Here is a 26945-nt window from a genome sequence, read left to right on the forward strand (position 1 = left end):
TACATGACAGAAGGGAAAAGACCTTCTATGGCAGGTTGTCCTCTGAACTCCACAAGCATACCATGGCATGCCTGATAGCCCAACTGTTACAAAGAAGATCTCAGAAGATGGAAAGATCTCCCATGCTCATGGATTGGCAGGATCAACATTGTAAAAATGGCTATCTTGCCAAAAGCAATCTACAGATTCAATGCAATCCGCATCAAAATTCCAACTCAATTCTTCAACGAATTAGGAAGGGCAATCTGCAAATTCATCTGGAATAACAAAAAAACCTAGGATAGCAAAAACTCTTCTCAAGGATAAAAGAACCTCTGGTGGAATCACCATGCCTGACCTAAAGCTGTACTAAAGAGCAATTGTGATAAAAACTGCATGGTACTGGTATAGCGACAGACAAGTAGACCAATGGAATAGAATTGAAGACCCAGAAATGAACCCACACACCTATGGTCACTTGATCTTTGACAAGGGAGCAAAAACCATCCAGTGGAAAAAAGACAGCATCTTCAACAAATGGTGCTGGCACAACTGGCGGTTATCATGTAGAAGAATGCGAATTAATCCATTCCTATCTCCTTGTACTAAGGTCAAATCTAAGTGGATTAAGGAACTCCACATAAAACCAGAGACACTGAAACTTATTGAGGAGAAAGTAGGGAAAACCCTCAAAGATATGGGTACAGGGGGAAAATTCCTGAATAGAACAGCAATGGCTTGTGCTGTAAGATCGAGAATTGACAAATGGGACCTAATAAAATTGCAAAGCTTCTGCAAGGCAAAAGATACCGTCAATAAGACAAAAAGACCACCAACAGATTGGGAAAGGATCTTTTCCTATCCTAATTCAGATAGGGAACTAATATCCAATATATATAAGGAACTCAAGAAGGTAGACTCCAGAAAATCAAATAACCCCATTAAAAAATGGGGCTCAGAGCTAAACAAAGAATTCTCACCTGAGAAATACCGAATGGCTGAGAAGCACCTGAAAAAATGTTCAACATCTTTAATCATCAGGGAAATGCAACTCAAAACAACCCTGAGATTCCACCTCACACCAGTCAGAATGGCTAAGATCAAAAATTCAGGTGACAGCAGATGCTGGCGAGGATGTGGAGAAAGAGGAACACTCCTCCATTGTTGGTGGGATTGCAAGCTTGTACAACCACTCTGGAAATCAGTCTGGCAGTTCCTCAGAAAACTGGACATAGTACTACCGGAGGATGCCACAATACCTCTCCTGGGCAGAAGATGTTCCAACCGGTAATAAGGACACATGCTCCACTATGTTCATAGCAGCCTTATTTATAATAGCCAGAAGCTGGAAAGAACCCAGATGCCCCTCAACAGAGGAATGGATACAGAAAATGTGGTACATTTACACAATGGAGTACTACTCAGCTATTAAAAAGAATGAATTTATGAAATTCCTAGGCAAATGGATGGACCTGGAGGGCATCATCCTGAGTGAGGTAACCCAATCACAAAAGAACTCCCACAATATGTACTCACTGATAAGTGGATATTAGCCCAGAAATTTAGAATACCCAAGATATAAGATACAATTTGTTAAACGCATGAAACTCAAGAAGAACGAAGACCAAAGTGTGGACACTTTGCCCCTTCTTAGAATTGGAAACAAAACACCCATGGAAGGAGTTACAGAGACAAAGTTTGGAACTGAGACGAAAAGATGGACCATCTAGAAACTGCCATATCCGGGGATCCATCCTATAATCAGCCTCCAAACGCTGACACCATTGTATACACTAGCAAGATTTTGCTAAAAGGACCCAGATATGGCTGTCTCTTGTGAGACTATGCCGGGGCCTGGCAAACACAGAAGTGGATGCTCACAGTCAGCTATTGGATGGATCATAGGGCCCCCAATGGAGGAGCTAGGGAAAATACTCAAGGAGCTGAAGGGATCTGCAATCCTATTGGTGGAACAACAATATGAACTAACCAATACCCCCCTTGGAGCTCATGTCTCTAGCTGCATATGAATCAGAAGATGGCCTAGTCGGCCATCAGTGAAAAGAGAGGCCCATTGGTCGTGCAAACTTTATATGCCTCAGTACAGGGGATCCCCAGGGCCAAGAAGTGGGAGTGGGTGGGTGGGGGAGCGTGTGGGGGACTTTAGGGATAGCATTGGAAATGGAATTGAAATAAATACCCAATTTAAAAAAAAAAAAAAAAAAAAAGAAGGAAGCCTGGCCTTTGGTTGCTAATCATTTTATTCACCAAGGGCTTGACTGAGATTGCATCCCCAATCACTTAAGAACTAACATACTTCATTTGAAATGTAAGTAAATAAAATATCCAATAAGAAAAAGGAACTCAAAACAAGAATTAATATACTTTTAAAGCTATTAAAAAAAAATGTATCGCTGGGCGTGGTGGCACACGCCTTTAATCCCAGCACTTGGGAAGTAGAAGCAGGCGGATTTCTGAGTTCGAGGCTAGCCTGGTCTACAAAGTGAATTCCAGGACAGCCAGGGCTATATAGAGAAACCCTGTCCCTTAAATAAATAAATAAATAAATAAATAAATAAATAAATAAATAAAATTTAAAAATAAAATAAAATAAATGTATCTAAACTGCACAGAGAAGATTTCTTTCCCTCACCGAAGGCTTGGGGAAGGTTTTAGAACAGAGGTGAGTCGGAAGTGTTCATGAAACCTATCTGCTGGGTAAAGGAGGAGACCAGATTCAGCAACTCCTCCCCACCTCCGACTTTCCCCGTAAGTCAAGGGTCTCCTCTAAAAGTTTCCCACGAGGTAGTGACTGTGATCAAGGTAGATTCGTGAGCTGTTTCTGCCTTTCTGCAACTTTAATTGTGCCTGAGTGCTGAGTAAGCATTTTATGAAGTTGCTGTCTTTGTCCATACTGCATACTATATATAGCACAATCCTAACACATTTCATAATCTACACAGTGAGTTTATAAAACCGGGGGCAGGCCACTGAAACCATTCTGTTAAAGGGCAAGTGTTTGAAGTTGAACACTAAACCAGAGGAGATGCTGCTGTTCTGTTGTCCTAAGATGGCATTACCTGCCCTACCCACAATCCTGATGGAGATCTTAGAATAGGGATCTCCTTGTGGTTTTGATACATGTTCCTTTTGTACTAATATAAAAAAGGCTTCCACACTTTCCAGACCACATTCAGATAGAATCCATTTAAAATTTGATCTTCCTATGTATTTTTTGGGACTCACTGTGAACTTGAATCAAAGAAATGTATTAATTCAGCATGATTCTTCCTGCAACCTTTATCAACCCATTTATTAAGTTATTATTTTAAGTTAACCATAACATCCCAAAATAAGAAAGAAAAATAGTGTGTTCCTCATTACTTAAGAGTATAAATATGTATGTGTGACCAAGAAACTGGTAAAGCAGGTTATATTAATGTATAGAATATACCAAAGACGTCTTTTTTCAGAATGTTGATTTCTGGTCTTTTTGTTGAATGCTTTTTTTTTCTCCCCAACTCATCTTGCAGGAGAAAACTCTTGGGTTTAGTCACCAAGAATCTGCCTTTAAGCCTAATTTTTGACATATGAATTTCCCCATGCTAGAGCCAAAACACCACAACCTAAATATATATTGAATATAGAAAATTTTAGTTAATTTTTGCAGCACCTTCATGTCAAGCAAGGAAAATACACATAGATGAATTTTTCACTATGGTTTCTTCCATGCACTCTTTTGAGTCATAGCCATTGAGATCATTCTTAGCTTTTGTTAAATACATTTGCTATTGTGATACAACCATAGGCTGCTTTACCCAGTGATTTATAGCAGCAATCAAAGCTTTGAGGCCAGAGTTTGAAGTAGATAATAAAAACTTCACTGTTAATCACTAAATTACTTTAGATTTTTGTTTTAATACAAGAACATCAACCATCAAGGAATGAGGAGGAATCTGTGTTCTTATAGTTTTAATTGGCATAAATATCCTAACTAGAATGATTGTGTATTCCATTAACAATAGCCCTTAGGGGAACCCAGAATGGCTGGTTCAGTCCTAAGTGCTGCATCCATCAGCAAGTGTGTAATCACTAGAAAGCTGTGTTAGTCAGAGGCCAGGCACACCTGACATGGTGCTGCTTTCAAAATGTTTTCCTCTTAAATATTATTGACAGTAAAACTGTACCCCTATAGCTATTCTATTAAATGACCTAAAGGTTTACTGTGGAAATAATACAATACCAAACAAAATTATCAAAGTGTTTTGTAATGAATTAATTGCTTTGGAAGCAAATTAATGGCACGATTATTTCAGTCTTTGACACATGGACTAAATGTGTCCTAGAAAGAACAAAGTCTGGAAAAGGCTTTCACTTGCACACATGAGACAGGTGTCCTACCATGAGTTCCCTCTAGGACCTCTTCAAATAACACAATGAAGCCTTTTAAAGCACCAGAAATACATAATGGATGGTGATGCTGACCCAAATTATGTTTAACCTCCAAACTGTATGTGAAAACATGTAATATAAGTCATGGGGGAAACTTTAATGCTATGATGGTATTCTCATACACTTTAACATTTTATGAAAGTATATTATGCGCAAGTAATTTATCTTCAGTACTGTATGTTGTTGTGAAGTGATTATCTTTACTTGGCAGCATTTAAAATCAATTTAAATGCTATGTAAGTCAGAGTGTTCTTATCCTTTCAGAACAATGAATTAACAAGGTCTAGCTTTGAATCTCACTGCTCAGCACATTATCCAGTAAATAGGAAAATAATTTGGGCATAAGATTTAAACTTTCAAGGCTATGATTTTGCTTATCAAAATATTTTTGCTCAACTCAGGTGTTGTAGTTGTGTTTAGTTCTTAGCTATTGTAGGCACAGATACATTTTGAAATTTTACAAAGTATATGGGGATTTTTTGCATTTTAGTTATTTTCATAAAATGCCCATACTAATTTGCTCATGATATATTAGAGTCTCGGTTTCCTGACTGCATATTAAAACATGAACAAGAATGAAATCCTATTTTGATAGTTGTCAGTGCTGTGAATGCCCTTATCTACTATGTCCTTCAGAAGGATCTCAGAGATATTGCTGGTGACTTTAGAGGCTTATGCAGAGAGCTCTCATGTGATGGGCAGCTCAGACTGCTAAGAGATGTATTTTGTTTTGTTTTAAAAGGTGTGTGTGTGTGTGTGTGTGTGTGTGTGTGTGTGTGTCTTTCTGTCTGTCTGTCTGTGTCTGTGTCTGTGTCTGTGTGTCTGTGTCTGTGTCTGTGTCTGTGTGTGTCTCTTCATGTGCACCTATGTAGGCCAGAAGAGGGTGTCAGATGTTATGGAGTTTGTGAGTCACCTGATGTGAGTACTAGGAATCAAACTTAGTTCTGTGAAAGATCAGCAAGTGCCCTTATCCTCTGAGCTATTTCTCCAGTTCAGGGATATGTTTTATAAAAACATTTATATTTATAAATAATGATTTTTACAGTCTATGATGTCCTTTGATTGTAACAAATATAAAAGTAGAGAAGGATTTTCAAATTTTCATAAACAATTTCATTCAGTTAAATTAAGGCTTGAGCCGTTTAGATGATCAGTGTTTTGAAATAGGCAGTTCTTTTCTATGAGACTTGAATCTGAATGCATCTGGATCTCAAGAAAGCTAGCTATTACACACCAAGTGCCCACCGTCTAGAGAGAGAGTGCAGCCAGGCCTGTGGTGGTGGTTTATGCCTGTAAGTCTCTGCACTTAGAATGTGAGCACCACAGGTTTGAGACCAACTTGGGCTACAGAGTGAAAATCTGTTTCAAAGAGACAAAATAAAGAGGTCTAAAAAATAGAGTCCATATGGGCAACCCTCTTGGGGGTGGGGGAGGATGTGGATAGTACGGGCATGGTAGGGTAGAAAATATAAGGGAAAACTAAGGACGTAGAAGGGCATCATGGTTTCATATATACATAGGTCAGTATATGAACCATAAGGTCAAAACAAGAAAAAATAAAGAACTAAAGAAAGGACTCTAACTCCAGTAATACAGAATTTTCCCTGTCTCATGATACCAAGTTTCTCTTTTCTAACTCTATTCAATTTCCCTTCTATGAAGACATAGGCACAAGAGAATGTACTTTCAGTTTCCTTAACTTGTATTTTTTTCCATTTTTATTAGGTATTTATTTACTTCATTTACATTTCAAATGCTATCCCAAAATTCCCCTATATCCTCCCCCCACCCTGCTCCCCTACCCACCCACTCCCACTTCTTGGCCCTGGCCTTCCCCTGTACTGAGGCAGATAAAGTTTGCAAGACCAAGGGGCCTCTCCTCCCAAGGATGGCCGACTAGGCCATCTTCTGCTACATATGCAGCTAGAGACACAAGCTCTGGGGTACTGGTTAGTTCATATTGTTGTTCCCCCTATAGGGTTGCAGATCCCTTCAGCTCCTTGGGTACTTTCTCTAGCTCCTCCATTGGGGGCCCTGTATTCCAACCTATAGATGACTCTGAGCATCCACTTCTGTATTTGCCAGGCACTGGCATAGCCTCACAAGAGACAGCTATACAGGGTCCTTTCAGCAAAATCTTTCTGGCATATGCAATAGTGTCTGCATTTGGTGGCTGATTATGGGATGGATTGAAAAAAAATTATTTGCGCTAGTTTAGCCTGCTAAAGCAGAGGGACCTTCAGTCCCAAGTAGATCAGACTTTCAGTCCAGGCTTCCTTAATAAGTAACTGAGTGACCTTGAGCACGTTGCTTATCAATGTGAGTGGCAGCTGATTCCAAGTGACTTCTGAGGGCCCACAAATAAAGGCTCCCATTATTATTTGACAGTAAAATGAAGGAAAAAAAACAATGAACATGGGCCTTGAAGATTTGGGGGCAAGGGATCAGATGAAGTCAAGGTACACTCACAGCTTCTTTCAAATAGGCTGAGGGTATCATGGGACCATCTGAAGCAAAGGATATGGAAAGGTCAGCCTTTCACATGGATATAGCTTGTAGTCATGAAAAGAATTTGGAGTCCAGCAGGGTGTAGTGGTGAGGGGGTATGAGAAAGTAGTCCTAGAGCATGGCCAGCATTCTTCAGGAGGATTAGTGTACCACTTCTCCTCCTGTTGGCAGGAAGATGGCCATAGTCACTCTCTGGAGACCCAGGGCTGTCCTGAGTGGCCTGACTGAAAGCAGCCTTTCTCCACTCTGCTTTGCTGCTCCAGGACTACCTTCGTCATCTCATACTTCAGTGAAAGTTCAACATCACAGGAAGAACAGATTCAGAGAGGGACTCAAAGAGGGACTCCTTTACTTTGTACTGAATGTTCAGTTGGTCAAGGCCCTATGGCCAAGAAGTCAGGTTAATTGGAAAGAATAGGACAGAGGGAGGGTGTAGAATTTAGGACAGGAGGTGTGGAGGCACTGAGAGCTCATGAAGAGCAACAATAAATTCTAAAATGTTCAGTTCTAAGGAATGACAGGGCCAGACAGACATATTGATCCCAAAGATCCCTTCCTGGAAAAGATAAGCCCAGGAGATTAGTGTAAGCATCGCTAAATAATCTGCCTATGGATTGAAATCAGCCTTTCTCCTATGCCACCAGAATCCAGAGATGCTGTTGTCCTGCATTAATTTCAGGTACATCACTGATGTCTTGACAGAAGAGGATGCATATGGTGAGTTTTGTGTATGCCGTGGGTCTGGCAGTATCCTGGTGCTTACCTAGGAGTACATACAGCAGATGCAGACTCATTGTCTAAAGGAGGGATTTATGCTCTCTGCCCACCCCCCACCACAAGAAATACTGCAGAACAGTCAACTTGGTAAAAAAGAAAGAGGTACGTTGTGGGGAAATGTCCTTCTCTGTGCTATCAGTGCCTACTTTTGAACATCCCTGTCTTCTGGGTTACACATACTCTGTACTTAGTGGCAGACCCTCAGTCATATATGTAAATGTGGGTGAAGAGGCCATCTAATGTAATGTGTTAGAGGGCTCAGTTCAACAACCATTCAAGAAGGTTTTGCTTTGTGTTGCACTGTGGGATAGGGAGCTTTAAAGAGCAGGGTATTCAGCAAATATCCTCATTGTCCAGCTTGATACACCAGGAGGCAGACTTATGGCAGTAAGTAGTAAGAGGGCAACCAGGAAGACAACTAGATATCCTTTGGGAAACAACTTAGTCCCAGATCATTCTAAATCTGAAGTTCTCTGGAGTCTCAAATGTTATAAGATCTGTGTTTTCCAGAAGAACTAATTCTGAGACGTGGCTACCCTGCCTACAATACATCGTGTGCCTTGCTGGGCTATTCAGACAGCACACTGAAACAGGAAAGTTCTTTTTTTTCCCTTGGGTTTTCTTTCTTTTTTTATGAGACATTTTCTTTATTTACATTTCAAATGTTATCTCCTTTCCTGGTTTCCCATCCGAAAACCCCTTATCCCATTCCCCTTCCCCTGCTCACCAACCTACCCACTCCTGATTCCTAGCCCTGGCATTCCCCTACACTGGTGTAGAGCCTTCACATGACCAAAGGCCTCTCCTCCCATTGATGACCAACTAGGCCATCATCTGTTACATATGCAGCTAGAGCCATAAGTCCCATGTGTACTCTTTGGTTGGTGGTTTAGTCCCTGGGAGCTCAAGGGGTGCTGGCTAGCTCATATTGTTGTTCCTCCTATGGGGCTACAAACCCCCTTGGCTCCTTGGGTCCTTTCTCTAGCTCCTTCATTGGGGACCCTGTGCTCAGTCCAATGGATAGCTGTGAGCATCCACTTTTGTATTTGTCAGGCACGAGCAGAGCCTCTCAGGAGAGAGCTATATCAGGCTCCTGTCAGCAAACACTTGTTGGCATCCACAATAGTGTCTGGGTTTGGTGATTGTATATGGGATGGATCCCCAGGTGGGGCACTCTCTGAGTGGTCATTTTTCAGTATCTGCTCCACACTTTGTCTCTGTAACTCCTTCCATGGATATTTTGTTCCCCCTTCTAAGAAGGATCAAAGTATCCACACTTTGGTCTTCCTTCTTCTTGAGTTTCATGTGGTTTGTGAATTGTATCTTGGGTATTCACTGAGAAATACCAAATGGCTGAGAAGCACCTAAAGAAATGTTCAACATCCTTAATCATCAGGGAAATGTAAATCAAAACAATAATGAGATTCTACCTCACACCAGTCAGAATGGCTAAGATTAAAAATTCAGGTGACAGCAGATGCTGGTGAGGATGTGGAGAAAGAGAAACACTCCTCCATTGCTGGTGGGATTGCAATCTGCTATAACCACTCTGGAAATCAGTTTTGCGGTTCCTCAGAAAACTGGACATAGTACTACCTGAGGACCCAGCAATACCTCTCCTGGACATATACCCAGAAGAGGCTCCAACTTGTAATAAGGACACATGCTCCACTATGTTTATAGCAGCTTTATTTATAATAGCCAGAAGCTGGAAACAACCCAGATGTCCCTCAATAGAGGAATGGATACATAAAATGTGGTACATTTACACAATTGAGTACTACTCAGCTATTAAAAACAGTGAATTTATGATATTCTTGGGCAAATGGATGGATGTGGAGGATGTCATCCTGAGTGAGGGAACCGAGTCACATGTAAGCTTTTAAACCTGGCTTTACAGACAGGTCCAAACAGAAGAAACAAGCTAGTTCATGTATATTTCATACCACTATCATCATACTTGGCTCTGACACCAGATAAATGGACACACACACACACCACTCTCCTTGGACAACAATTTAGTTTCCATGGCATAATCTTTTTCACTCTCCAATTGTGCAAGTCCAGTATATCACTTGAGTTTCTGACCTACAGCAGCTAGAACACAGATTTCTACAATCCAAACCACTGAGTTTTATTATTCCCTAGAATAGCTCACAGAACCCTTGATTTGCATTCATCAGTTCATTTTAAAAGATGTAATTTAGGAAGAGCCAGGTAAAGTGGATCCACAGAACAAAGTGTGGAGAGGTGGCAGTATGTAGTTTTCCCTCTCAGCATGCTTCCAGGTACTATAACATGTTCACTAGCCTAATAACAAGTTTCCTGGACTCTGTCCTTCTGGACTTTTACAGAGGAGTCATTGGTAAGCAATTCAACCATCAACCTTTCTCTCTCTAAGTTTCCTGGACTCTGTCCTTCTGGACTTTTACAGAGGAGTCATTGGTAAGCAATTCAACCATCAACCTTTCTCTCTCTAGAAGTTTCAGGGTAGGACTAAAAGTTCCAACCCTTTGCTTATAGCTTGGTCTAATTGTGACCAACAAAGAAGGGACTAATTTTTTAGGGTCAATTTATTGGTATACAAAAATCACTATCACTAAGGAGAGTCTGTGTTTTAGGTGCTATTTGTTAGGAAATAATATGAGAAGGTAGAGTGCAGAAGGGGGCAAATGCCAGAATGTATGTCCTTATAGCACACTGGCTTTCTGGGAGAGTTTTGCTGTTTCCCATTATCTTTTTTACATAATTCTGTATCCAAGGCCACCTTACATGAGAGAAAATAAAGCTATTTATTCACACTGACTGGCTTTGTGAGTTTCAACTTCTGAAGGTGACAGCCTACCTTTGATTCTATACATGTATAGGCATCTAAAACCAGCAAGTCATTTAACCATACTGAGCTTCAATTTTCTTTCTGTGAAGTAGGAACATAATACCCTTTCTCTTAAAAGACACTTTTGAAGATTCAGATAAAGCTCTAAGCGTTCCACAGCTAGCACATGGTCATTTATTATTCTGACCACATTATATATGTTTTATATATATTTATATGTTATATACATTTTTAAACCCAGGGCTAAGCAAACCCTTGAGAACTGATCTGGAACTTTCTCATTCTATTGTATTCACATAGAGCCAAGACAAAGGAGACAGAGAGAACGCTGGCTTCTGCTTCCTACTCTTACATGTGTTAATTCAGTGGATGCCACAGAGAATCCTAGCTTTACAAAGAAGGACATTCATACTGCATCATCCCTTGGAATGTTATGACAGTTTAAAGGAATGTTTCCCACAGAGATAAGGAAAGAAAGCCACTTCACAACTAGAGTGATGCTGTTAGCCAAACTGCTTCTATCTTTAAACAATACATGCTTTGTTCCTCTGGGTTATACTACAACCATAGTGTTTGTGAAACCAAGATAAGAAACTACTGAAGTACTATCAGGTCGGGGGAGCATGGCTCATTGTACCAATATCAAATGAGAGATGCACTCCTTTCCTCACAGCTCTGAGAGATGGCTGGACCAGGTAAGTTATCTATGTAATGGTGGACTTAACTTCCTAACGAACAACACTAAGAGGCTGAATATGTGAAGAGGAGCCAAAGACTAAATCTCATCAGTAATGCCTGAAGCAACTAGTCTAGTTGCTTCAACCTAGACCGGGCATATTCTCTCTAAAGACAAGGTGTGAATCTACTTAGAATTCTAGAATATCACATATGGAAGAGTCTTGCGCGCGTCCGACTCGACCAGCAAGAACGACGCTGCAACAGGATCCTTCTGCACGCGTTTATTGGGAGAGCTTGATTGCAGAGGCGAAAAGACCCCCAGCCCAGCCCTGGTGCTGCTTTATATAGGCCTAGGAGAGGCGTGTCTCACACCCGGATTGTGTTGTGTTTGGTTGATACTTACAACCTCATTTGCATTCTTACATCTGATTGGTTACTTTCTCTCTTATCTGATTGGTTACTTTCTCTCTCTTCTGATTGGTCAATTTCTCTCTCTTCTGATTGGTCAATTCTCAAAACCTCATCTTGGCAAAAAACTTTCCTGCCTATGTATGCGTGGTGGCCAGCAGAAGCCTGTGCCACTTTGCAACGGCACATGTGGCTTCCCACATCTCCCCCTTTGTTTTAATAAAATGAGGCTGGACTAGGCCTGTGCAATTATGTCCATCTGCTGTGGCTCCTGTTTTAGGTCGTTCCTCCAATGTCACAGTCTTTTCCCGTCGTAGGGTAACCCTATCGCCACCGGGCCCCGTGCCTTAGGTTGGCCTGTGCATGAGGAAAGTTGCCCGTCTCTGGATACCCCAGTGCTGTGTGACAGTAACTGCTAAATGACCTAGGGCGAACTCTGCAAAAGAGGCCAGCCAAAAAGTGAATTAGTGGGGAAATCATGATCACCCTGTCGTATGCATCAATGTGCAAGGGCTGATCAATGATTGTTGAGTCTCTCTCATGTGCAAGAGCAGAGAACTCAGATGCCGACTAATTCTTGAGCATAGATAACAAAACTTTAGGGGAGGCGCCGTTTTCAATAGCCAATAGTGCCTGAGTTATAATTACCTTGTCACGTTTTTGTTGTGTTCTAAATTTGCATACCAACCAGAGCATGAGCGCCAATCCACAGCATATGGCAGCACCAAACAAAATCACTCCCACCCATTCCTTAAAGTAAGAGAAAGCAGAGGAAAACCAAGAGGTAAAGTCTCCAAAGGTCACAGGTTCCACTCTGGTTCCATTAAGGTTCAGGATCTGTATCTGCAGCCTCTTCTGCAGCCTGTCCAGCTCCTGCGACCAGTTTCCCTTCAGATAATTCGATAGGTCTGTACTTTTAATAAAAGAATTATTAATATACCTATTGGGAGTAATGCATACATAAGGAGTGGATGCCACACAACTCATTTGAATGACATCCATCATCTGTTCCATGTTATGCTGTAAAATATCCACTCTCTGATTCACTAACATTAATCCTGAGGCGATATGAGAATCCACCCTTTGCAGAGTGAGCAATGCCTCAGACGTTTTTTCTGCTATCTGACTTATGGTATCAGCACTATTAACTTGATTGGCCATAGCAATTCCTGCGGTAACCGCTGATGCTGCAGACACTACAATGGCAGTGACAATGGCAGCTGTGATTCCAAAATCTCTCTTCTGCCTAATTAGACTCATTATTGGGAACTTCTCTGGATCTGCCTCAACAGGTACAGGGACCAAGATTGGTAGCTGTACCACTAAGGCTAAGGATTTGGTTCCATTCCAGCATTGTGTCAAAAAACAAGTGATATTTGTACAATCTAACCATTCTGTATCATTTTGAAATTCAGCCAATATAAAGAAAAATGGAGGACTAACACAAACTTCTACTGGAGAGGTAGTCATATTTCTGATAACTCTATTAGTTGTCACATTATCTAAATGAGCAGAGGTATTGGAAAGTGTGGCAGAAACATTCAGTATCTCATGAAAGGTGCCAGTCAGCAGTGCAAAGGCTGACAGACTGGTACTAGCACCTGCCTCATTGCTTAAAATCCATTGGTAATATGGCCAAATATTTTCTTTTCCTGTAGCATCTTCCTTATCATTCATTACAGAAAAATCTAAAGGAGGTGACAAAGCAAAACCCTTTGCTATTTCTTTTCGAGGAAAAATTTTTGATTGACAAGGTGAAAAAACTATAGGAAATGTGAGGTCCGGATGACACCAGGGCACGCTGCGTTTGGCAGTAGCATTGCCAACAGGCCATCGTGATCTTTTGGGAATAGTCACCTTTCCCTTTATCATAATAGTGGTGATGTTTATAGGTGAAGTTATATTATTTCCAACATCACCTGAGCCTAATTGCTCTCCTTGGACGACTTGCGTTAAAGCATTAAGTAACACTTCAGAGCTCACTTTATTTTGGATAATGGGGTCTGCCCAATTAGAGATAACCTTTTTCTTTAAAAATATACAGGGTGTAAAAGGTCTATCCACATCATGCACAAAGCATAGTGTATAATTTAAATGAAAACTCGTACTATTATACACCCGTGGCTCTTGAGGAGTTTGTCGTGCACAAGGCGCATCCAGAAAAACATTCTGTTGCATAAAACAAAGGCAAGGTGGAAGAATTGGAATGTACCGGTAAAGGTACTGGCCATGATCTTACTATGGCCCACAAAGGTATACTTATCCCGGTCTCAATCATCAGGAGCAGGAATAGCAGGATCATCTTGGGATTCATCTTGCTCTTTCACGGTCCTTGTCAGTCGCGTCGGGACCCAAAGTGGATTTTCTTCACCCTGTGGAAAAACACAAATAGCTCCCCGGGATCTGATTAAGATAGGATCCGGGCCATACCATTTATTATCAAGGACATTTTTCCATTTGACCATTTCATTGGGCGATTGAGGCCATTGTCCGTGCCTTTCGGCTGGTGATCTTCCAGGATCATCCAATTTTAAAAAATTAAGAGTAAATATTGTAAGGGATAGAGCCATCTTTGGCGTCATAGCCTCTATTCCCCCTTTCTGTTTTTGCAAATATTGTTTCAAAGTACGATGAGCTCTCTCAATGATGCCTTGGCCCTGTGGATTATAGGGCAGTCCAGTAATATGTTTCACTTGCATTTGTTTGCAAAATTGGCTAAATTTAGAAGAAGTATATGCAGGACCATTATCTGTCTTTAGCACTAGGGGCTTACCCCATGCAGCCCAAGCCTCTAAGCAGTGAGATATGACATGAACTGCTTTTTCCCCTGACAAGGGAGAGGCATGTAGGACACAAGAACTGGTATCGATGGACACATGTACATATTGTAATTTCCCAAAAGCTGGGATATGCGTGACGTCCATTTGCCAAACATCTAGGGGTCGCACTCCGCGAGGATTAACGCCCACGGAAGGTGCATTAATGAATTCTACACACCTACCACACTGTAGGACAATATCTCGAGCTTCTGTTCGTGTGAGCTTAAACTTTTGTCGTAATGTAGAAGCAGGGACATGATAAAGTTGATGAAAATTTTTTGCACTTTCTATAGAATTTTGTGATAGGAAAACCGTATCTCTGGTGGCTGAATCAGCAATTGCATTACCCTTAACCATAGGTCCAGGTAATGATGTATGTGCTCTAATATGTTGAATATAAAAGGGATGCTCACGCATCAAAATACAATTTTGTATTTTCATCAAAGTTTCAGTTACTGGACTAGACTGCTTAAAATTTCCAACAGTCTCTAACATTAGTACAGCATTAACCACATAAACAGAATCAGAGATAATATTTATGGGCATAAGAAATCTTTTAAAGACTTCTAAAACCACCAAACATTCTACCAATTGAGGGGCTCCTGGTGTAAATTGCAACCTTACAGCCTTTTCATTAATCACATAACTTCCAATTCCTGTTTTGGATCCATCTGTATAAATATCAATGGCTCCCTTTATAGGAGTGTTAGCCGTTACCTTTGGAAATATAACTGGATGTAATAACAGAAAATGTAATAAAGGATGTTTAGGATAATGATTATCAATTAAACCAGAATAACTGCATCTAAGAATAGCCCATTCATCTATAGTCGCACACAATGTTTGCATTTGTGCAGCAGTATAGGGGACAATTATGCTATCCGGCATTTTCCCAAAGTGAGTAATTGAACTTTTTATGCCTTTATGGGCCATATTTGCCACCATGGTGGGATAATGCTCTATAGTCTTATTAGGGGATATATGTGGATGTATCCATACTAGAGGACCATCTTGCCATAATACAGCAGTTGGCAAATTTATGGTTCGTAATATGCATAGGCAAAAAGGTTTTTGCTCATTTATACGATTTAGCTGTGCTGTTTGGATTGCTTCTTCTACCTTCCTAAGAACATCAGAAGCCTCAGGTGTTAATTGTCTCAATGAGGTAATATGTGATTCACCTTCTAAAATTTGAAATAGAGGTTTTAATTCCGAAGTAGGGATCCTTAAATAAGGTCAAATCCAATTTATATCTCCTAATAATTTTTGAAAATCATTTAATGTCTTTAGATGATCTTTTCTTATACTAATCTTTTGTGGGGTAACACACTGTAAAGTAATAGTGGCTCCTAAAAATTGACTAACATTAGACTGCTGCACCTTTTCTGGTGCAATAATCAAGCCATTATTTTTTAAAGTTTCATTAAGAAAGCCATAAGCTCGCTGTATACTTTCTTCTTCAGGTCCACAAATCACAATGTTGTCCATATAATGACAAATTTTTAAGGAGGGGAAACCATCTCTGACTGCTTGTAAAGCTTTTCCTACATATAATTGACATATGGTAGGGCTATTTGCCATTCCTTGGGGCAATACCCGCCATTGATACCTTTTATCAGGCTCCATATGATTAACAGAAGGTAGGGTAAATGCAAATCTAGGTTTATCTTTCTCGTTTAATGGAATGGAAAAGAAACAATCCTTAATATCTACTACTATAATTTTCCAATCCTTAGGTAGAGCTGAAAGTAGGGGGAGTCCTCTTTGTACAGGACCCATAACTTGCATTTGTGCATTAATGGCTCTGAGGTCATGTAACAATCTCCATTTACCTGACTTTTTCTTTACAACAAAAAGGGGTGTTCCAGGGTGATTGTGTGGGTTCTACATGTCCCAAGTCTAATTGTTCTTGTACTAATTCTTTAGCTGCTTTTAATTTCTCAGAGGATAAAGACCACTGAGGCACCCACACCGTGTCCTCTGTACACCACGGAATGGGCAAAGGCTCCTCAGCGGCCCCTGGAAAAAACCCAGCCCTTTCTTATCTGCTTTTACTGTGGCTTTAACTGGTGAAATTCTACCTTGTAAACTTTTTCCTAGACCTAGTCCAGGTATATATCCCATTCCTTTCATCATTTCCTTGCTTTTCTGAGAATAATCATTAGTCAGTATAAAGTTCATGGCTGACATCACATCTCTTCCCCATAAGTTTACAGGTAAAGGGAGTACATAAGGTTGAAAAAGCCCTGTCCTTCCTTCTTTATCTTTCCATTGTAAGGATTTTGCACTTATAGTTGGTGTAGCCTCATATCCTAATCCTTGTAAGCTATGTGATGATTGATTAACAGGCCAAGAAGCAGGCCACCAATTACTAGATATAATGCTTTTATCTGCTCCTGTATCCATTATACCTTGAAAGGTTTTTCCTTCTATTTGTAAAGATGTGTACTTTCTTTTCAAACCTATTCTTTCTACCCTTTGTACACTGCTTTTGCATATGACCTGTTTTCTTGGGTTCGTTCATGTTGTTTAGAATGACTCCAACCTTGAGTTTCCAATTTTAAGCTAACTTTCTGTTACAAGCAAAAGGCTGCCTGCCCCTTTAAAAGCTCCATTTGCAATTGGCCCTCAACAGGGCTTTTTCAGCTGTACTTGACTCCCAGCCACCATGCAGCTAACTTGTCAATTTTTGCTGTGCAGACTGAGACTACTTTTTATTATTTTTCAACATGAAACACAGAACATCATTCAATCATCCAAACATGAATTGACAAACATATAGACAATTTGGTGCACCAAAAACAGACAATAGACAGCTCAAAGGGACACAGATATCCTAACCAGAGCTAAGAATCTCTCCATAGGAGTCAGAGAGGAAGCAGGACGTCTCCCATTTTCCTTCTGTCCCTAGGAGGGCTCTGAAATAGCTTATTTTCATTTTTTCTCTTTCTTCTGGGAATTCTGCACAGTGGCTGCTTCTAATGGTTACTCCTCTTTCCCTGAGAGCTATTGTTAAGCCTTTGATGAAGGCTGCCTCTTTAGTCAAAGTCCTCGAGAGGAGGGTAAATTGACTTAATTTTTTGTTCTTCATTTTTTATATTATCCTTTATATTATCCTTTGTATCTTTATATTTTATATTATCCTTTGTATCTTTATATTTTATATTATCCTTTGTATCTTTATTTTTAGCTTCCTTTCTTTTTCTCCTTTTTTTTTTTTTAAGTTACTTATTTTTCTACGCGCGTCTTCTTTTTCCTTTCTCTCTGTTTCTGATATGCCTTCCTGGTACTCCTACACCTACTGCGTAAGAAAGCATACCTCTCAGAGACTTACCTTAATTTCTTTATACTTACCGGTACCACCGTTCCTCAGCTGAAGAGTTCTGAATCCACACAGTTGAATCCTTCTCAGCAGCCTGTTTTGCAGGAACACTTTATTAACACCGTTCCTCAGCTGAAGAGTTCTGAATCCACGCAGTTGAATCCTTCTCAGCAGCCTGTTTTACGGGAACCTTTATTAACCGCTCCTTCCCCGCGATGCAGTTCTGAATCCTCCCTGTAGCAGGGGGTCTTCGCTCGTGCCTGAAGATGTTTCGTCCAGGGTTCTCAGCACCACTTCTTGCGCGCGTCCAACTCGACCAGCAAGAACGACGCTGCAACAGGATCCTTCTGCACGCGTTTATTGGGAGAGCTTGATTGCAGAGGCGAAAAGACCCCCAGCCCAGCCCTGGTGCTGCTTTATATAGGCCTAGGAGAGGCGTGTCTCACACCCGGATTGTGTTGTGTTTGGTTGATACTTACAACCTCATTTGCATTCTTACATCTGATTGGTTACTTTCTCTCTTATCTGATTGGTTACTTTCTCTCTCTTCTGATTGGTCAATTTCTCTCTCTTCTGATTGGTCAATTCTCAAAACCTCATCTTGGCAAAAAACTTTCCTGCCTATGTATGCGTGGTGGCCAGCAGAAGCCTGTGCCACTTTGCAACGGCACATGTGGCTTCCCACAGAAGAGACTGTGGAAGACATCGGCTTCTGATGTATACATACCCACTGAGTATACAAATCCACAAATCTTTGTTGTGCAAGGGATTGAACCTAGAGCATCATACTCATTAGATAATTGTTCCACTGCTGAGCACCATCCAGGGTCTTCATTTCAACAAGACCAATCAGTTAGTTCTCATTTGTGTACTCAGATTTAAGAAGCAATGAGCCCTTGTCAGTTCCTTAGTGAAAAAGAGTGATAACATGAAAAAGGTATGAAAAGGGCTTTGGCATTTGATAGAATTAAAGTAAACTCTTGTCTTTTCCCACCATTCCTTTTCAAGGATTCTGTGTGACCCTAGGCAGATTTCTCAGCCTTTCTTAAACATATGTCTTCCGTCTCTCTTGGTCCTTCTAAGAGTTGCCATTTTTGATGAGAATTATTACAAGGTAAATTTGGAGCAGATTTCCATGAGGACTAGCCTCTACCTGACTAAAAAAGACTGGCTGATGAGTCAACTCTAAGAGATCACAAAGGCTCCAGAAAGATTTCTGGACCTCAGCAAAAGAAATGTGTAGAGGCTGTGGCCAACTACTGCCATTATTCTCCAGAACTACAAATCATATCATTGGAACTTCCACCTAGAGTCAAAGAATCCCTGGGTGTTTGTTATGAGTAAGAGAAAACAAGATAGTAGGTGCCTGAGTATGTTCAGCTTAAAAAAAAAAAAAAATGTTGACCGGGCGGTGGTGGTGCACACCTTTAATCCCAGCACTTGGGAGGCAGAGGCAGGTGAATTTCTGAGGTCGAGGCCAGCCTGGTCTACATAGTGAGTTCCAGGACAGCCAGGACTACACAGAGAAACCCTGTCTCAAAAAAGAAAATATTTCTGACTGAAATAGTCACTTTCCTTCCATCCTTTTCCTCCAGCTACTCTCCTTCAAATCCTCCCATGCCCCCCTTCTCAAGCTGATAGTCTCTTCTTATCACTCATACATATGCATGTTATATACTATTATATGTATGTATACTATTAAATACTGCTGAGTTAATTTTTGATGGTAGTGTGTATATGACTTCAGGGCTGACCACTGTACATTGGATAGCCAATAAGGAGAGAGGCTGCTTCTCCTAGTCGTCATTTGTTGCCCATAGTTCTTTGTCAAGGGTGGGATCCTACAAAATTTTCCTCCTTTCATGATATTGCCTTTGTTCTGGTCTTGTTTGTGTAGTCATTTCTAGGAGAGACATTCAGAGTAGACTTTCTGGTATGCCTCTTAACAATCTTTCTGTCCCTTCTTTCAAGATGTTTCCTGAGCCTCTGATGCAGGCACTTTGAAGTACATTATCCTTTGGGGTTGGTCTCCCCATGATCTGTTGATCTCTGCATTGAATCGATTTGTGGTTTTCTGTGACTGTTTCTGTTTGATGGGGGTTAGTAACTGCAATTATCCAAGCTAAGATGATTCCTGTGCCTGTGTGAATCTTTTATGAGCTGAATGGTCTTAGTATACAGGGAGATTGGACACTTTGAGGAGAAGACATAGGCTCTATCTGCAGTGACACAAGCACAGCCTTGGTACTCACTAAACAGAGGCTTGTGAAGAAGAAATTGGATACTAGTCCCTTGAGATGATATTCTCTTCTCCACTAACAGTGCTCAAATTGGGCCAACCATACTCCAACATTCACGAGGAACATATATAGATGTCTATGTCTCAAGAAATAATTGGACATCAAGGCTGTTTTTTTGTTGGGGGGGGGGCTCCTTGTGAGTGGCCAAATGTGCCATGAGGGAGAACTCTATAGGACACTACAGACCACACTCTATTGCTCCTCTTTGTCTAATCAAGTCCCTTTCCCTTTCTGGAGCCTTTCACCTAAGGAACAGATTAGTCCAACTGGGCTCACTGGAGACAAAACTTTCTGTGCAAATAACTAGCAAATGTATGGGCCTTGTGAACGCTACTTGCCTCTTCTGTGGACCAGGGCCTGTTTGTTCTTATCTGTTTGGCATAACAAGAATTCAGGGAGCTGTATTAGAGATGCAACTTCTCCTTCTGGTTCCTTCACTGTGGGTCAGCAGATAATTCTGTCATTGCCCTGATCCTGAATAAAGAGATGCAGTTTGGAGTATTATTATCACGTGACTTGTCTAAAGTTTGGGAAGAACAGAGGTTACTAGAAAAGATGGTCTATGAATGATTCACAGAGACTCACTTCTACAGAAAATCCAAGTGTTCTTGCCAAGATAGAGATCTATTTAAAGCTAAGTGTATTTGTAGGTTTAAAGTAACAAGTTGGGGAAAATCATCCAGATGACATACGAAGATGCCACCTCGTCAGGGACATGATTGGACTAGAGAAGACTTTGGTAAATATATTCTCAAGATACTAAGACATGAAAGCTTCATGAGTGTTTTCTGTGGTACTGTGACTCTCATCTCAGGGGTGTGTCCATGTCAGGTAAGGACTACACCATTGAGCTATAATATTCATCCCCAGCCTGAAGTCTTTGTTCCAACCAAGGAATAAGAACATGGACATTTTTATAATTTATGGTGGTCTTGTGATAGGTGAACTCCCTTCTTAAAGGCTATGGGATCTGATTAGTTTTAGTTTTGTAATTCTACAGAGCCAATTAAATCTCAATCGAGCAAGAGACCATCCTTTTGCTAATACAGGTGAGTCTGAACAAGCAGTCTTCCGTTGGCACAACCTTGGTGTGTAAATCATTAGCCTCTCTCACACAGCTGATCAGGACATAGGTTCCAAGTAGCCATTCTTTGATAAAGAGTTGAGGTTTTAGCTGAGATAAAGAAAAGGATTTATCATTCCTATGTATTATAGTTTTTATTATATGAAAAAATATTTTGTATAAGAGTCACAATCAGATTCTTTATATTTTAAAAATAAGGCTTGTTTTGTGAGTTAAAATTATTTTTGGAGTACTTAATGTAAGATCAGAAGCCTCATTATACATGAAATAGCAATGCTTTTGTTTCATGAGGTCACCCTCATTCAAATAATTTATGACAAAATTTGATCTTGAGCCTGCTATACTGTGGTTCTCAAGAGTATCCTGTAAAGGAACGCTTACCACTTAGACTATTTATAGAATCTCATGTCCTTGTCCATCTTCTGCAAGTGTAATGAGGTTGCTGGCAGAAGGGTGAGCCCTATCTCAAGCTCTGCCCAGCAATTCTCTGGCTTCCAGGTGGTATGATAGGGAGAAAGCCAAAGCCTGAAAGGCAAGGCCTGGACTTAAACTTACCACCAACTTGGCCTACTGGTCTTGAGTGACTTCCTTAACTTTCTCTATAAGCCAGTTTTTATTTGTAAAACAGGGTAATATTTAATGTAAAACAGAGCTGTTTCATGAGGTATTGGTAAAAATTAAATGAAACAAAAACTTATTAAGTGCCAAGTAGAATGGGTGTCTCATTAGTGATTATTTATTAATATGTCAAATACCTGGTGGGCAATAATCAATTTGAACAAATTCAGTGTTGACTGTGCATGTGATTCAAAAGATAACAGGGGAGTTGATTAGATGGCTCAGCTGTTAAAGGTACCAGCTGTCCAGTTCAAGAACCTGAGTTCAGTCTTCAGGATCATTATTGTAGAAGGAAAGAACTGACCACCACAGTTGTCCTCTAACTTCCACTCATGTGTGTGCATACACATATACATGAGAGGAGACATACGCTGTGTAAATAAAATAAGGAGCTAGGGAGATGGTTCTGTGATTAAGAGCATTTTATGCTCTTGCAGAGGATCCAGGTTCTTTTCTAATCCTCATAACCAGCTGTAATTCCAGTACCATGGATCAAATGCTGTCTTTTGGTTTCTGCTGGCACCAGACGCACATTATGGCAAAACACTCATATGCTTAAAATAAAATAAAGCACTCGGGCTGGAGAGATGGCTCAGAGGTTAAGAGCACTGGCTGCTCTTCCAGAGGTCCTGAGTTCAATTCCCAGCAACAACATGGTGGCTCACAATCATCTCTGATGGGATCTGATGCCCTCTTCTGGTGTGTCTGAAGACAGCTTCAGTGTACTCACACACATAAATCTTTAAAAAAAATAATAATAATAAAGCACTCAGTGGATCCAACTGAAAGGTTGGCAAAAATATGATCTCTTACTCTGATGAGATTTAATTAGCTCTGTAGAAAAGCCAAAACTAAAACTGACCAGATCCCATAACTTTTAAAAAGAGAGTTTACCTATCACAAGACCAGCATAAAAGTTATTAAAATGTCCATGTTCCTTTTTTTATTAGATATTTTATTTTTATTTTTTGGTTTTTTGAGACACAGTTTCTCTGTATAGCCCTGGCTGTCCTGGAACTCACTCTGTAGACCAGGCTGGCCTTGAACTCAGAAATTCACCTGCCTTTGCCTCCCAAGTGCTGGGATTAAAGGCTGATATTTTCTTTATTTACATTTCAAATGTTATCCCCTTTCCTAGTTTCCCCTCCAAAAATCCCCTATCCCTTCCCTCCTTCCCCTGCTCCCCAACCCACCCAACTCCCATTCCCAGTCCTGGAATTCCCCTATACTTGGGCATAGAACCTACACAGGACCTAGGGCCTCTCCTCCCCTTGATGGCCGCCTAGACCATCCTCTGCTACATATACTGCTATAACCACAAGTTCCACCATGTGTTTTCATTGATTGGTGGTTTAGTTCCAAGAAGCTCTGGGGGTACTGGTTAGTTCATATTGATGTTCCTCCTATGGGGCTGCAAACCCCTTCAGCTCCTTGGATACTTTCTCTAGCTCCTTCTTGGTTGGAACAAAAGACTTCAGGATGGGGGGTGAATATTATAGCTTAGTGGTAAAGTGCTTATCTAACATGGACACATCCCTAAGTCAGCACATCTCATAACCCAGCCCAGGGCACTTGTAGACATCACAGCAGTTCTGTGAGCAATTCACATCTCTTCCCTCACATATGGCTCAGATCTGAAGCCAGATTTCTAATCCCATTGTCTGCACTTTGGATCCTTTTTTGAGAACTCTGGACTAGACTCTAGCAAAAGAAATGCCAGAAGAGTCTTCCTAAGCAGTAGGCTGCATTAAATTAAGGCATCTTCTCTCTGGAACCATGGCTCTACAGAGAAGTGAGAAGTCTGTCTTGCAGATGATGGGTGTCAGTGAACGTTGGGATGTTCCTGAGGCAGTGGAGTGGATATCAAAACTAGCTAAATTCAAGCCATTGTGGTTGAGAAGCCCACATCCCAGAAAGACGTCATGGGCCATGCAACTATTTCTGAGGTAATTAAGCTGCTGCTTCTGCTATCTCAGTCATTTACTATTTATTTGATGTTCTTGAGAGGTCAGGACAATTCCTAAAATTCTCAAAAATTCTCATGGCACAAGTCCCTCATGCAAATAAAAGTCGATGTTTGCATCAAAAATAGAATAGCACACACACGGCACACATGAACACATGTGCAGCAGCATCACATAAAGAGTCACACCTGTACCCATGTGCTGCAGCAACACATACCAGGCACATATGTACAGCATCATCTAACTCCTGGATCACATGTAAAGTGGCATCACACACCAGGCAAACACCAGGTACACACACACACACACACACACACACACACACACACACGCGCGCGCACATGTAAAGTGGCAACACACACTAGGCATACATGTACAGGGTAACAACACACCAGGCACACATGTAAACATGTGCAGCAGCATCACAAAACAGGCACACATGTAAACATGTGTAACAGCATGACACATCAGGCACACATATTTACATGTGCAGCAGCATCACATACGAGGGACACACAACAGGCACACATGTACACATGTACAGCTGCAGCACACGTCAGTAGGACGGGTCGCCCGCGCGGCTCTGCGGGTAACCAAGAGGTCAGGACCTGACCGGGGTGATGTCACTGGAGTCGTCGGTGGGGTCGTACGACGGACGGAGGAGAGAAACTGCGCATGCGCTGTTTGCTTGCCCGTTTCCGGGCAGCGAACCCAAAACCGGAAGTTCTCATCGTCGCTGCCGCTCCGAGTTCTTGCGAGATTTACAACTCGGAACTTGAGGAACTTGAGGAACTTCAAGTCTGGTGCAGGAAGTTAGGGTTCAAGCATGCTGGAAGTTGTAGTTATTTCCTGCCTCAGGCATTACTTCCTGCTTGCCACAGGAAGTGACGTCACAGTAGCCCCCGACTCACGCTGGGAGTTGTAATTTCCACCTGTAGAGCTCCAGGTACAACCTTCCGGGAACCTACCGTTTTAAAACGCAACCCCATCACCGGGTCAAAGCCGTCCGCCTGCCCGGCCTCCCCTCACGCTGGCCGGGTCACCTCAGGCAAATCCTTGTCCTTTGACACGGACCGGAGTGGAGTGTTGCAGTGACAACTTGTCGCCACTGGGTGGCGCGCGCTAAAAACCGTCTCAGGGTTCAACCCAGAGACACTGGAGTCTCGGAAAAAAACAAAAATAAATTCAATAAAGAAATAATTTTAAATAGGAAAAAAAATACCAGCTGAGTCTCAAAAAAAAACAAGAATAAATTAATTAAAGAAATGACTAGATAAATTAATTTTAAAATTTTAAACATTTGAAGAGCTCTGAGTTCAAGGTCATCTGGGATTAGAGGTGTGGTGGCGCCACATGGTTATATGGCGCATATGGTTATGGTTGGGGTTAGTTTTAGGATTAGAGGTTGGTTTAAGTTTAGGGGTTAGTGGTTAGGGTTACAGTTTTAGGGTTAGGGTTAGTGGGTTAGGCTTATAGGGTTAAAATTAGAGGGTTAGGGTTAGAGTTAAGGGTTAGGTTAGGTTTACGGTTGGGGGTTAGGGTTAGAGTTAGGGTTTTGTGTTAGGGTTGTTAGGTTTGGGATTAGGGCTAGAGAGGTTAGAGTTAGGATGAGGGTGGATGTGAGGGTTAGGGTTCCGCGTCAGGGTTCAAGATTAGTGTTCGCTTTTAGGGTTAGGGTTAAACTTAGGGTGTTGATAGGTTTGTTAGAGTTAGGGTTATGGGGGTTAAGATTAGGGTGAGGGTGAATGTGAAGGTGTTCAGGCTAGGGTTTCATTTCAGGGTTAGGGTTAGTGTGTGAGTTAGGTTTAGGAGTTAGGGGATAGGGGTTAATGGTTAGAATTAGGGGTTCCATTTAGGGGTTAGGGTTAGTGTTAGAGTCGTTAAGGTTAAGGTTGTTAGATGCGGGAAGCAGGTGCAGCCGCATGGGCCAAGATGGCGCCCTGGCCCATTGCCAGGCCCTGAGAAACCCACATGTTTACTGCCTTGCATGCGTAGTGAAACTGCATGTGTAAGCTGCCTGCCAAGTTGGATCTGTCAGCCTATCTGTGACCGACCTGAGCTCGTGCCTGGAGCGTGTGTGATTCTGATTGGATGAGGTGGCGTGGAGGGAGATGAGGTCAGTTGCCGCTACTGTATAAATATAGCCCTTGCCGTAAGTGGAGAGAGCTGTGCCCCAAAGTAAAAAAGCTGTGGAGTAAAAAGCTGTGGAGTAAGCTGCAAGTAAGCGGAAGCTGCGTGAACCCAACTTGGTGTCTGAATCGGTCTTCGACAGTTAGATTTAAAGTCAGAGTGATTAGAGATAGGGTGAGGGTGTTGGTGAAGGTGAAGGTGAAGGTTCAGGGTTAGTTATGGGTTAGTGTTAGGGGTTAGGGGCTGGGTTTGCCTTATTTTAGGGGTTAGGTGATATGGGTTAGGGGCTAGGGTAAGAGCTTAGGTGTTAGGGTTATGGTTATGTTGTAGGGTGGTTAGGGTTAGGGTTTTCTGTTGAGGGTTACGGCTTAGGGTTCAGGGTTCTTGGTTTGGGTTCAGTTTATGGGGAGCTACGGTTTTGGGATTTAGGGAGTTAGGGGATAAGGTTTATGGGTTATATAGGGCGGAGGGATATGAAACTAGCTTTGGGGGTATTTTGGGGGGTTGGATTAGAGTTAGAGGGTTATGGTTATGGTGATGGGTTAGGATTAGTTTTTTGGGATTATGGTTAGGGACAGTGTTAGGGTTAGGATTATGGTTAATGGGGTTACGGTGAGGATGAATGTCAGGGTTAGGGTTCAAGGTTAGAGTTCAGTTTTAGGGTTATGTGTTAGTGTTAGTGGTTAGTGTTTTGTTTAGGGTGTTTAGGGTGTTAGGTTTCGGAGATTAGGGTTAGTCTGTTAGGGTTAGGAGTATAGCGTCAAGGTTAGGGGTTTTAGGATAGGTTTAGTGGTTAGGGCTAGAGGGTCAGGGTTAGGTGTTAGGGTTAGGTTTAGGGGGTCAGGAGTTTGGGGTTAGGGTTAGACGGGTTAGGGTGAGGGTGAATTTGAATTCAGGTAAGGGTTAGTTTTCAGGTGACGTTGAGGGTTAGGGTTGGCAGGATTAGGATAGGGGGTTGGTGTTGGTGAGTGTGACTGTGAGGGTGAGGGTTCAGGGTTAGGGTTCTGTTTCAGGGTTAGGGCTTATGGTTAAGGTTAGGGTGTTAATGTTATAGATAGGATTAGGGTGTT

The 26945-nt window shown here is 41.5% G+C and overlaps 1 protein-coding gene across 1 annotated transcript; it reads left to right on the forward strand.

The window, feature by feature from the left end:
• Window positions 1-2593: 2593 nt before the first annotated feature.
• On the forward strand, window positions 2594-24840 carry LOC110294177 (mitochondrial enolase superfamily member 1). Its single transcript, XM_085836340.1, is given in 12 exon segments — window positions 2594-2666; window positions 5027-5151; window positions 7584-7656; window positions 7780-7818; window positions 8227-8313; window positions 11226-11251; window positions 13683-13692; window positions 20745-20818; window positions 23594-23672; window positions 23675-23727; window positions 24290-24543; window positions 24684-24840. Coding segments are annotated over 12 exon segments (1050 nt in total).
• Window positions 24841-26945: the final 2105 nt, after the last annotated feature.

Source organism: Mus caroli, unplaced genomic scaffold, assembly GCF_978045245.1.
Source record: "Mus caroli unplaced genomic scaffold, Mus_caroli_1 scaffold_4, whole genome shotgun sequence".
Classification (NCBI taxonomy): Eukaryota; Metazoa; Chordata; class Mammalia; order Rodentia; family Muridae; genus Mus; species Mus caroli.